Raw genomic sequence first — 12982 nt, forward strand, 5'->3', positions numbered from 1 at the left:
GTCCCTTTCACATCGATGTTTCTCTCTCCCCGCCCCCCCCATATTCTATCTGTACAAAAAATGGAAAAAAATGTCCTCGGGTGAGGATTAAAAAAAAAACAAAAAACAAAACCTTTTAAAAATCTTTTAAATACTTAGATTCAGTAATGATCAGACCAAAAAAGTATATATACTTGTGTAATATATGACAGTTACATAAGTTTTTCCCTTTTATTGCTTTCAACCTATTCTCTATAACTACATTATGCTAAGAATTTTTTTTTTGTTTTTTTTTTGTTTTTGAAAATCAAAATGTCAGCTTTTTTTTCTTTCTTTTTTATTAATTAATTTTTGTTACAGATGTTTCTCCTTTTCCCCCCACTGATTCCCCCCTTTCCCTCCCTCCCTGCCCTTTCCCCAGTTTGTTGTCCATGTCCACTGTCCTCACCCGAGGACATTTTTGCATTTATCTTCAGATAGAGCAGATAGAGGGGAAGGAAGAGAGAGACACATTGATGTAAGAGAGACAATAGACTGGTTGCCACCCACAAGACCCCAACCAGGACCAGGGGCAAACTGCAACCTAGTAACGTGCTCCTTGTAGGAACCAAACCCGGGTCTCTCTGGTCTGCGAGCCAACGCTCTAACCGCTGAGCCAAACCAATCAGGGCACAAAGTTTTTTTATAGTGATATGTTATAAAAGGCTAAATGTCTATTTTTTTTAAGTCATTCTACAGAAATGGCAGGGCAATGTAGTAAAGAAAAGCAGGTAATTTGATCAAATATAATATGCTGTATAATGTGTCATTTACTTGAGATTCCAACATCCATATGTAGGTTCTCTGAAACATCGCTGAAACTACATACAAAACTTTGTATGAATGTGTCTTTTTTGGGAAGAGTCATCAGATTCTCAAAGCGGTCAGTTATTTATTTCTTCCTCTCTCTAATTCCACTTTATATATAAAATGTGCTTTAATGGGCATATTTCATTTACTTCTCCCTGGCTGTATTAGAAACAGTTTCTTTTGTATACTCCTCCACCTCCAGACTAAATTCCCCTACAAAACTCTTTTTGTGTCTAAATATATCACTGTCTTTGAAATGCAACAAAGCACCCACAATCTATTGTGTAGTAGTTAAGACCACGGGCTTTCTAAAGATCTGTATTTGCCGGTGGGGCTCAGTGAATTAGTGTCTAAAGACCTGTATCACTTATTATCTGTGAGACACAGGGCAGATAAAACCTCTTTAATAAGTCACATTTCCTAGCCTATTAAATGAGCATCTACCATAGCATTTACTGAAAGGGTTAAATAAGATAATACATAACATGTGTTTATTAACGCACTAAAATCTCAATTTCATGTATCCCCGTTTCTGACCACTTTCTATCTTTCCAGACCATTTTCTCAAATCCACTGACTATCTCGACAATATCTGCACTTCACACTTCCTCACCTCCTTCAGGTCCTCTTTCCTTGTCTAGCCAACTTAAATTTCATGGCCAACTATGGTTATCACCTTGCACACACACTTCAACTACTTTGTCTCTCTCTCTTACTTCACCCTATTTGGCTAAATTACAATCCTGATAAAATTCTACACCCTGCCTATTTCCCACCAGTACCTATGCAGCTAACAGGGTGAGAGGAAAACTCATAACCTTACTGGTTGGTCTTATTTAAATTCATGTCCACAAATCTCAAGTAGGTCCTTAATGTTGCCCAGGAAATAAAATGTAAGCCTACAACTCTCCTATTCAAACTTTCACCTCCTCAAATTTCAATATCTGCTTCCAATACTCCCTCACTCTCAGCTGATGACTGACTTTACTTCCTATTTCAGATTATTTCTAAAGTCATACAACTGCCTTCCTTCTTGTTTGACTGATGATCCATCTGTTAATGTTCCCAGCTAAGGCCAAACCTTTTTTAGATTCCCTCTCAGCTACTCAAGGATATCAATTCCAATCTTAGTTTTTCCTCCCCTACTTGATTATTCCCAACAACATACAAAAATGTTATTTCAGCCCTGGCCTGTTTGGCTCAGGAGTTAGAGTGTCGTCCTGCGGTCCAGAGAGACCTGGGTTCAGTTCCCGCTAAAGGCATGTACCGTGGTTACAGTTTGTCTGCGGCCCCGGTTGGGTTGTGCAGGTGGCAACCACTTGATGTGTCCCTTTCACGTTGATATCTCTCTCTGTCTCCCTCCCTCCCCTCCCTCCCTCCCTCTCTATCTGAACAAAAATGAAAAAAATGTCCTCGGGGGAGGATAAAAAAAAATGTTATTTCAGCCCAGCTGGTGTGGATCAGTGGTTGAGCATCAACCCATGCACCAAGAGGTTGCACATGCCCAGGCTGTGGACCAAATCCCTGGTGGGGGGCATGCAGAAGGCGGTTAATCGATGTTCTCTCTCAATGATGTTTCTATCTTTCTCCCTCTCCCTTCTTTGCTCTCTAAAAGCAATAAAAAATTTAAATTTAAAGTTATTTCACCAATCATCAAAAACAACAAAATCTTTTAAAACCACACTTCCCATATTTCTTAGCTCCCCTAAAAAGAGCTGTCTATATTCATTGTCCATTTCTCTCCTCATTCTCTTGAACCCTCTTGTATCACATTTTCGCATCTACCATTCCACCAAAACTACCTTGTAAATGTCACCAATGACCTCCACGTTCTTATCTAACGGTCAAATCTCAGCCTTCATCTTACCTAACCAATTAGCAGTATTAGACACAGCTATGATTTTTTTCCCCTTAAAGCTTTCTGTTCTTTTGGCTTCAAAAGTATCAATCCTAGTTTTATTCCTTTTTTATCTGCCTCTAAGAGGCCTTCAATACTTTCTATCCTTGTTCTAACTTCTAAATTTTGGGGTGCCTCAAAACTCTTTCTTTAATGTTTTCTCTTTCTATACTTACTCCTTGATTATCACATCTTATTTCATAGCTTTATAGACCATTTAGGTACTAATAATTCCCAAATATATTTTTCTTACATGGACTACGTCCCTAAATTCCAACCAATTTTTTCAACAGCCTAAGTCATATCTACACCTCCATTTTTAAAAGACATCAAAATTCACATGACAAAAATAACTAAGACCCTGAGCCCATTCCTCCTTCAGTCTACTCCGTTTCAATTCAATCACCCTATCCTTCCAGTTGTTTGGATAATAAAAACAAAACCAAGCAACAAAAGCCAGCCTCTGGAGTCATCCTTTATATCTCTCTACATTCCACACCCTATCTATGGGCTAATGTGACTGGCTTTTCCTTTAAAATATATCTAGATTCCAACCACTTCTTATCTTCATTGCTACTACTCAGACCAAGGCAACACCACCTCTCACTTGGATTATTGCAATAACTTTTCAAATTAACAGCCAGAATGATATTTTAAAAATATAAGTCAGGTTGTGTCATTCCTCTACTCAGAACCTTCCAATGGCTCCTTATTTTGCTCATAGTAAAAACCCAAACTCTTATATTTACCTGTAAGGCCCTACATTATTTGACCCTTTTATTTTTCCCCATCTCCCCAGCTCTGCACACTCACCTCATGATACATTAATCTCATAGCTAGTCCTTACATTTATGAGGCACATTCCTGACATAACATAGGAATTTCAGGGCATTTGTACCAGCTATTACCTGTCTGAATCACCCTTCCTCATTCTCCAATAAACCTATTTGTATCTATCATCTTCTTCAAATTTTCAGCTCAAACGCCACCTTCTTTTTGAAGCACTGAAAATTACAACCTGCTCTAACTCTATCATCCTTATTCTGCTACATGTTTCTTTCCATAGCAATTCTCTTCTATGATACCACAAAAAGTACTTACTGTATTTGATCTCTAACACCTGAATGTGAGATAACTACATGAGGGCAGGGACTTTTGTCTATTTTGTTCACTGCTGTATCCTGAATATCTAAAACCGTGCTGGACACAATGAGTAACACATTCATAGCTTTTTAACCAACACATAATATAACTAACCTCTTAATAAGCTGTTTTCTGATCTAAATAATTTGTTTTCCTTTTCTTCACAGAGGTAGGTATGTTGTAATACTCTTTTCTCAGCTCCATTACGTGTAAGAATTTTGTTGCCTTCACTTTTTGGTGGTTCCAACAAATTACTGTTTCTTGATGCTTGTTTTTGCTGATTACGCAGTAATTTTTCTTTCATTCTTTGATATACTTTTCCTGGTGATTCATAGTCTGTTTTATTTTTTAATCCATTCTTATTGGGTTTTATAGCACTGATATCAATATTAAGAAGACTGTTAGAGGTGCTAGGCTCTGCTAGCATGGTAGAATGAAATACATTTTTATGTTGAAAAGATGTCATTTCTGAGAACTGATTCTTTTTATGGTCCTTCAATTTTAAAAAGGAATTCTGATATTTCAGCAAATCTTTTACAGGAGTAAGTGTGCCTGAAGGAATGCTGTCAAAAAAGACTGCATGAATGGGCATATTTCTCCACTGAGAAGATGTCTCTGAGGACAAGTGAATTCCTGGATGTTTTGAAGGTGTTGTAATCATCTTGATAAACAGAAGCAACAAACTTCCTCTGTCAGAAAGGTTACTTAAACACAATTTTCAGGATAGATCTTCAGCAGGGGCCCAGAGGAACCTGTAATTCAATGTGAAATCAACCTTTATTATCATGCTTTGGTGCAGAAAGTTAAGTTTATTTGCTTTACATAACATTATACTAATTAAAAAGTTTATTTGGTTTATAAAAACACTGGATAACCTATAGCTCACAAGTCAGATTCAGATTTTATATTTTTGTTATCTCATTTCATTATTTTTCAATAGATGAGCAGTGTGATCTTTAAACAAAAAACAGCATTCACACTTTGGTCAAGGGTCTTGGTTGGAGTGTCACCCCATACACCAAAAGGTTGGAGGTTCGATCTCTGGTTGGGGTGCATATAGGAGGCAACCAAATCAATCCAAGGTTTCTCTCTTTCTCTAGAAATCAAATATCATATCCTCGACTGAGTATTAAAAAAAAAAAAAGCATCATTCACCAAAACATCTACTTAATGGTTCTAAGAACTGAATTTTGACCGTTTTTGAAATTTACTTGAATCTCAATATTAGCATCAAAAAGCATTAGAGAACATCTGCATATAAAGATTAATTTTCACAAATATAGTTTTTCCCTTTAGATACTTAAACTTTAAGGCAGCAGATACAATCATATATCTTAATAAAAGCTGAAAAATCTCCATTTTTTAGTTAAGTAATCCTGAGTCCTGATTTATGCTGCAGAACATTTCAATTACGAGGTTTCAGTTGAAAAACCCTCAAATCAAAAGTAAATTATATTCAAATTTTTTAATATTTTAATGCTATGTAGAATTTTTCAAGAAAATCATGTACCTGAGCATACATGGTCTTAGACTTGTTTTAGCTTGTTTCTTATGTACAAATTTTATATCTGACACCTAGAAATTAAGGTTCTAGGTGATAAGCCATATAGTTGTATTCTGTAATAAATGGTAAATAAAATGTTTTAGCCCGAGGAGCTTACTAGCCTAGATTTAAAGCATATCTTTTTTTAAAAAAGTATGTTTTTATTGATTTTTTGGAGAGAGAGAAACATTGACATGAGAGAGAAACATCAATCGGCTCCCTCTTGCACACCCCCTACTGGGGATGGAGCCTGCAATCTGGGCATGTGCACTGACCAGTAATCCAACCAGGACCTCTCAACCCCTTTGATGAGGCTCAATCCAATGAGTCATATGGGCAGGACTTAAAGTATATTTTACTGCTAAATTTATAACCATTCCAATAGTTCTTTGACATATAAACATAAAAAACCTATCACAGAAAATACTAAAGCAATCAGACTGACGACCAAGTATCTTTACCTATAGTTAACTTCTGTGAGAAATAAATATACAAGTTAAAAATTCATACACAAACTACTATTTTATCCAACAGTTTAGAAAAGAAAAACAGAAGAAAACATTTTTCAATAACAGGAGCTGACAAAGAAAGATATCTTGGGAGACTAGCCTTGTGACACAAAAACCACTGAATTCTTCCAGAGAATGTTAATTCAGCAAATATGTACCATCACATATGATTGTGTAGCAAAGTGCTAGTGACAAAAATCCTGTGCTAGGAGTTACAACACTCACTAGCCATTTACTTTAAAATCTCGAAAATAAAAATGAGTAAACTGGGACAACTGCACAGCAAAATACGTGTAGGTTTACACAATCTCAATTCCTCAGAACCTACTGAAATGGACAAGAGGAAGTATAAACTACAAATTAACTAACAGAACAGAAAATAAGTACAACGTGTAATACACACACACACATATATGTTTTCACCTAAAGGCAGATAATTACAGTCACATTGAAAGCCTCCAATACTCCTCTTTCATGTTGCCCAACCTCATCCTTCTCAATTCAAGCATGTAGTAAGATGCAGAGGTGAGTAATCAACATTTTAAAGATCCTTATATTCCACTCCCTCTCAGGAAGTCACAGTTCTTCGAGCCCCTCTGTCCCACTATGTGACAAATAGCAACTCAACAGAAGCCAAGAGTTTCCAGTAGCTGACAGTGGTTTCAGTGTAGTTGATGGAACAAAGGGATAATGAGGAGGAAAAAAATCACCTAGGATTTTCTCTAACCATAGAGACTATGCAGAACAGATACAAAATAAAACCAAAACACAACTGGGTAGAGGCCATCAAGAAACACCTGAAGCCCCATTCTCCTCCTACCTAAAAGAAGAACAAAACAAAGAAAAATCATATTGCTTAGAGTCTAATAAAACAAAGAAACCTTAGATAATGGGGATTCAGTAATTGGTATTCCTCAAGTTAAAAAAGAGCTGAGTGTCCTGAAGGCCAAGGATACTTGACCCAACAGAAGTCACAAACAAGAAATCGTTAGCTTTTTCTTTGGGGAACAGAAAGTGAATTCTAAAATGGTATGCTTGTAATCAGTGGGGGAAAAAGGAGAAACATGTGTAACAAAAATAAATTAATTAATTAAATAAAAAATAAAATGGTATGCTTGTGCTTTTATGAACTGCTTAAAGCTATTTGGAAAATCTAATCTTTATAATTTTTTTCTGAAAACTGACAATGCCAATGTACTAGGGAAAAATTGTTGTTTATTCAAAATACTCAGGCATGGGAAACATTACATGAACAGGCTAGCTATGAGCATTTATGGTAAATGTAAATATAAAAGTAAAGATAGCTCTGGCCGGTTTGGCTCAGCGGTTAGAGTGTTGGCCTGCGGTCCCGAGAGACCTGGGTTCGGTTCCCGCTAAGGGCATATACCTCAGTTGCGGTTTGTCCCCGACCCTGGTTGGGTTGTGCGGGTGGCAGCTACACGATGTGTCCCTTTCACATCGATGTTTCTCTCTCCCTCTCTCTCTCCCTCCCTCCCTCCCACTCTATCTGAACAAAATATCCAAAAATGTCCTCAGGTGAGGATAAAAAAAAAAGTAAAGATAAAACAACTGGTATTATCTTAAACATGATACTGAATGTAACTGTTACTCTTTTTCCCAAAAAGACATGAAAAACTTTTCTAGGAATTTACTGTAGTAGTAGTAGCAGCAGTACTACTACTAATTATTATAATGGAATGGGTCAAAAATATCCCAAAGCACATTAACCAAAACTGGGAGGCGGAGTTGGGAAAAATGAGAGAACTTGTAAATTAACTGGCAAATGGTAAATCTGAACACCCTCCTTCCCAAAAGCAGTACCCGTCATACAAAGGACTAAAATATATACCATCCAAAGAGACCAAATGAATCAATTAAAAAAAATGATCAATACAAAAAATGGTCAAAGGACATTAAAGGCAATTAACAGAAAGAATATAAAGGCTAAAAATGAGTGAAATGACACTCCATTTTACTAATCAATGAAGAGATGCACATGAAAAAAAATAGTAAGACTTCTTAACTTACCAGCTTGGTAAAGATCAATTTCAAAATATAGGTGTGTATGCCCTTGATCAAGAAATTCCTCTTCTGCCCTGGCCGGGTAGCTCAGCTGGTTAGAGCACCATCCCGATAAGCCAAGGTTGCGGGTTCGATCCCCACTCGAGTATAGGCAAGAATCAACCAATTAATGCATAAATAAGTGGAACAACAAATCGATGTTTCTCTCTAAAATCAATTAAAAAAATTAAAAAGAAAAAATTCCTTTTCTAAATTTCTTTTCTTACAGAAACATGTACATAAGAATGCAAATATATATATATATGTGGTAATAATAGCCAACATTTACTGCATATATGCCAGACACTAAGTAATCTTACAGCAATTCTCAAATACAATTATTCTCATTTTGAAAATGAACTAAGGCATAGGGTAGTTAAATAACCTGTCCAAGGTCCCACTGACAATGATTAAGAGCCGGAGCCAAGACTATCTGATTTCAAAGCCCACATTTTTATTATTATTATTATTTTGTAATCCTCACCCGAGGATATTTTTCCATTGATTTTTTTTTTTTTAAGATTGGGGGGGGGGGGTGAGGAGAAAAAGAGAGAGGGAGAAAGAAAGAGAGAGACATGGATGTGAGAGACACACATGGATTGGATGTCTCCCACAGGACACCTACCAGGGACCAGGGATCCAACCTGCAATCAAGGTACTGTGCCCTTGACCGGAAATCAAACCCACAACCCTTCAGTCTGTGGGTTGATGGCTCTAACCCAGCAGTTCTCAACCTGAGGGTCGCGACCCCTTACCCCTTTCACAGGGGTCACCAAAGACCATGGGAAAACACACGTTTCTGATGGTCTTAGGAATCTAGACAGCGCTCCTCTTTCCATCTCCAGGCAGGTCCGCCCACATGCAGATATGCCCACATACAACATGAGGAGCTGTATTAAAGGGTCCAGGCACTAGGAAGGGTGAGAACCACTGCTCTAACTGCTGAGTCAAACTGGTCAGGGCTCAAAGCCCAAGTTTTTAAACAGGCACTATATAAGGACCTTTACTAAAGTACAGAGGAAATTAGAAACAATCTTAATGTCTAATATGGGAAGAAATTCTGCTACATCCATATAAATGAATTCTATGTATTTAATAAAAACATTGTGGACAAAAAGTGGTCACACACTAAACCAGACAAGCTCAAGGAGGCCTGTGTGGTGGCCTTATAAACTCAGAGACTTAAAGTAACCAAAAAGGATGAACTGAAATTAAAACTTTTTAACAGACCTCTGGAAGGTCAGGGTAACTTACCTTTGCCTGGACCCCTCAGGGCACAACCAATGCATCAGAGGGCGACCACAAATCCTCATTGTTATTAAGTGTTGACTGTTAACTATTCTGTACTCACCTATGTAAAAGAGGTATGTATGTCTATCATTTTTTAAATCCAATCCCAGAGATTTCTCTGCTTTGATTTCTCCTGCCTCCCTGATATATCACCAATGGATTTCATGTAACCCACTTACATCTTATTTTTTGATTGTCATGTATAAAGCAGGGTGCAGAACTGCCATTTTCTAGAGCATTTTTCTCAATCAACTGAGAGTTTGCTTTCCAGCAAATGTCGTCAGTTTGGCTCAAACTCCAAAAATTCTCTACAGGTTTGAATTCCTTATGCTGGCAATATATACATGTTAATAACAGACAGTGGCTAGGATATATTTTAAAAAGGGCTCTGGCCGGTCTTGCTCAGCGTTTAGAGCATCAGCCCTCCGATGGAAGTCAGGGTTTCAGATTCCCAGTCAAGGGCACATACCTCGGTTGCAGGTTCGAGCCCTGGTCCTGGCCGGGGTCTTTGGAGAGGCAGCCAATTGGTGTCTCTCTGTCTCACATCGATGTCTCTCTTCCCCTCCCTTCCTCACATTCTAGCTAAGAATCAATGAAGAAATATCTTTGAGTGAGGATTTAAAAGAGGAAGCAGCAGAAAAGATCATACAATTGCTTTTCTGTCCCCCCCCTTCCCCCACAACGCACACCCAAGCACTAAGCACAGGGAAAAGATCTGGAAGTGTACCTACTGTAAACAGTGTTTATATTTGAAAAGAAGGTTGAAGGGGGCTTCCACTTTCTAAATCAATTTTAACATCTGAAAGTGTTTAAAACCAATATATAATTTCATCTGAAGAATACAAGCTGGATGGATCAATTGTCTCTATACCCTGTGGCTCTTGGGTCCCACGGTGAAAAGTTGGGCAGTGACGCACACAATCTTCCTACTTGGTAATCACTCTCAAATAAAGTTTTTTTCCCTAGAAGTGATGTTAGAACAAAGGCCTAGAGCGCGTACCACCGAAAGGAATCTTAACGAAAGGGGGCTACTCTCTTGATAACGGTAGTAGACACGCAACAAACGCCCACACCTAATGAACAAGTAGTTCCAACCACCGCCAAAGCCAGGAGTGTACAAAGCCCGAGAGGCCAGAATGCTCAAGGGCTGGGCTCGCAGCGCCAGAGGCCCGGCGAGGGGAAGGGAGGGAGGCCCTACCTCGACTGGAAGGCCTGGCAGGGGAGACGGCGGCCGTCCCGGGTGGGCGCCCTGCGACGGTCGGCCCCAGGCGCAGCCGGGGCTCCCTACCACTCACCACAGCAGGAGAATTCAAATTCGAAGAGCCCGCCCTCCAGCCGGCACCGCATTGGAGCGCTCAGGAATGGCGTCACCATGCGCTTCATGCGGACTCACGAAAACTGGGGGCGACCCCGCGCCGCACGGCCAATGCAGTTTCCATAAGAAGTAGGTAACCCCAAGTTGCCACAGTTATGGGGCGCGCCTCTCTCTCTAGTCATCCGTACAGTCGGTTTCTTCTTCACAGGGCGCCCGCCGTCCGGCGGCCCACCCCTCCTCCCGTCATGCTCTGCGGCAGGAAGGCTTACGTCAGAGTCTTACGTCGGACGTCACCTGCGCGCCGCGGCGCAGCTGCGGGTTTTAGTTTGGTCCTTCCGGGTTACCGCCTTCCCTTGGGGTGGTCCCTTGTGCGATTTAGTTTTCCGTTCCCTCGGGGTCTGAGGAAGCGGTCTGGGGAATGTGTTGATAGAGCTTTTCCTTTTCTCCGGTCGTCAGAGATTCGAGACCGAGGAAAAACGTTTTGTGTTTGAGGGGATGATGGACCGAATGCAAAGTTACACTTGCAATAGGGTGTTTACTTTGAGCGGTTCCCTCAGGGAGTGGGACGTTTTCTGAACTTTATCTCGAATCCTGGAAACTTGGATCTCGAGGACGCTGGGTTGCGGTCTGTGACAGTGGCGCCCCGCCATGGACTGCGCGCGGCGGTGCTGTGCCCTGACGAGCCCCGCAGGTGCCGGCGTGCTGGCCGGAAGCGTCTTTGCGGGCTCCGGGTTTCAGTCTTGGCGCCAAGAGCCAGAGGAGTAAAAAAGGCTTTTCAGCCCGGAACCCCACCCAGTTCCAATCCTGTGTCTTCTCTTCTGGAGCCCCGCCCGGTCCGCCACCCGCTTGAGACGGGTTTATTGTATGTCTCGGCATGAAAATGCCTCCAGAGTCAGTATCGCGTTCTCCATTAAGTTTGGCTGAAATGGTTGTAACGGGTTTTTAAAAGTGACTTTGCAACCTGGCTGATGTGGCTCAGTGGTGGAGCGTGGACCCATACACCAAGATGTAGGCAGTTCGATTCTGAGGAGGGCACGTGCCCAGGCTGTGGGCCAAATCCCCAGTGTGGGGCATGCAGGAGGTGGCCAGTCGATATTCTCTCTCATGGATGTCTCTCGCTCCCTTTCCCTTCCTTTTTCTCTAAAGTCAGTAAAGAAAACAAAAAAAATTTTAAGTGACTTTTGCAGACCCTAAATCCTGTATCCACTAAGTCTTGAGCACATCGAATATTCAGAATCCAAAACATAAGCAAGTGAAGGCAAGTAAGGAAATCAGTTGAGGGGTGGGGGGAGGGAAGCAAATCCACAGAGAGAAAATGAAGCTCCTGCCTGTGCAACATAATGAGGAAATGGCAGGACAGGAATTTGCACCAGATTTGTGGGGGAAAAGCCAGAGTTAAAATACATGTTAAGTGACATGTATGAAATAAACTTTGTGGAATATAGGGACTTGGAAGAGATGGCATTCATACTCCAAAGCATCTGAAATAGAGGTATGAGAGGTTTCTATGTCTGATGATGGAGACAGCCATGCTAACACAATAAGCCGAAACAGGAACCTTCAAATATTAAGGGCAGACACTCAGAATTACAGATTTTTAAAAATTAGCCACTTCTCATATGAGAAGTAATTAGCATATAGCATATTTCAGGGTGTGCAGGAACAGGAATTTACATATGATGACTAACGATTTTCCAGGCAACACTGGGAACAGTTTGTGAATTACAAAGTGTGATGAAAGGCACAGAGGCCAAGAGACCATGCTCATTTGTCCATCGGAACACCAGTGGTGATGCTCTGGATGGGCCCTCATTTAAGTTTCTGTCTGCCAGGAGGAGCTTCTCTTAGTTAGCCACCTGGAATGTTCTGTCCAGTCCTAAGTCTGTAACTCATAGGAAGAAGGGACTGAAAGCCTCACACTGTGTAGTAGACAGACGAGGCCTGTGTGTCTGCTTAGCCTGGAGGAATATTCCCAGGACCATGGTAAATTCCATTAGGGGTACTAGTTCACCATATGGCATTTGGGGGAGAATTATAAAAAAGATGTTCTTTTTCAAGGCCAGTGGTTCTCAACCAGGGGCAATTTTGCCCCCCACCCCCACCCCCACCCCCTGGGGACATTTGGCAATGTCTGGAGACATTTAAACATAAATATCACACGTGCTGGCCGGTGTGGTTTGGTGGTTAGTGCTGGACTGAACACCGAAGGGCTTCAAATTCTATTCCCCGTCAAAGGCAGGTACTGGGTTGCAGGTTTGATCCCTGTCCCTGGTCAGTGCTGTGCAGGTGGCAACCAATTCATGTGTCTCAGTCGATGTCTCTCTCTCTCTCTCTCTCTCTTTCCCTCCCTCCTTCCCTCTCTTCCACTGTCTCTGAAAAAACAATGGGAAATATAT

The 12982-nt window shown here is 40.6% G+C and overlaps 1 protein-coding gene across 7 annotated transcripts in view; it reads right to left on the reverse strand.

Moving 5' to 3' along the window:
* MIS18BP1 (MIS18 binding protein 1) overlaps nucleotides 1–9845 on the reverse strand; it is a 48716-nt gene extending 38871 nt beyond the window's left edge. For 2 of the 7 annotated variants that reach the window (XM_036274790.1, XM_036274800.1), the window contains exons 1-2: nucleotides 7949–8099; nucleotides 3983–4620 (exon numbers count right to left, since the gene is read on the reverse strand). In XM_036274790.1, the coding sequence (XP_036130683.1) occupies nucleotides 3983–4529 (547 nt within the window). In that variant the 5' untranslated portion in view covers nucleotides 4530–4620; nucleotides 7949–8099. Of the gene's footprint in view, nucleotides 1–3982; nucleotides 4621–5378; nucleotides 5486–7948; nucleotides 8102–9235; nucleotides 9315–9740 lie in introns of those variants that run through there. The other 5 variants (XM_036274771.1, XM_036274780.1, XM_036274757.1 and 2 more) reach the window with 5 other exon arrangements.
* Between the last annotated feature and the right edge of the window lie 3137 nt (nucleotides 9846–12982).

Source organism: Molossus molossus, unplaced genomic scaffold (genome assembly GCF_014108415.1).
Source record: "Molossus molossus isolate mMolMol1 unplaced genomic scaffold, mMolMol1.p scaffold_m16_p_1, whole genome shotgun sequence".
NCBI lineage: Eukaryota > Metazoa > Chordata > Mammalia > Chiroptera > Molossidae > Molossus > Molossus molossus.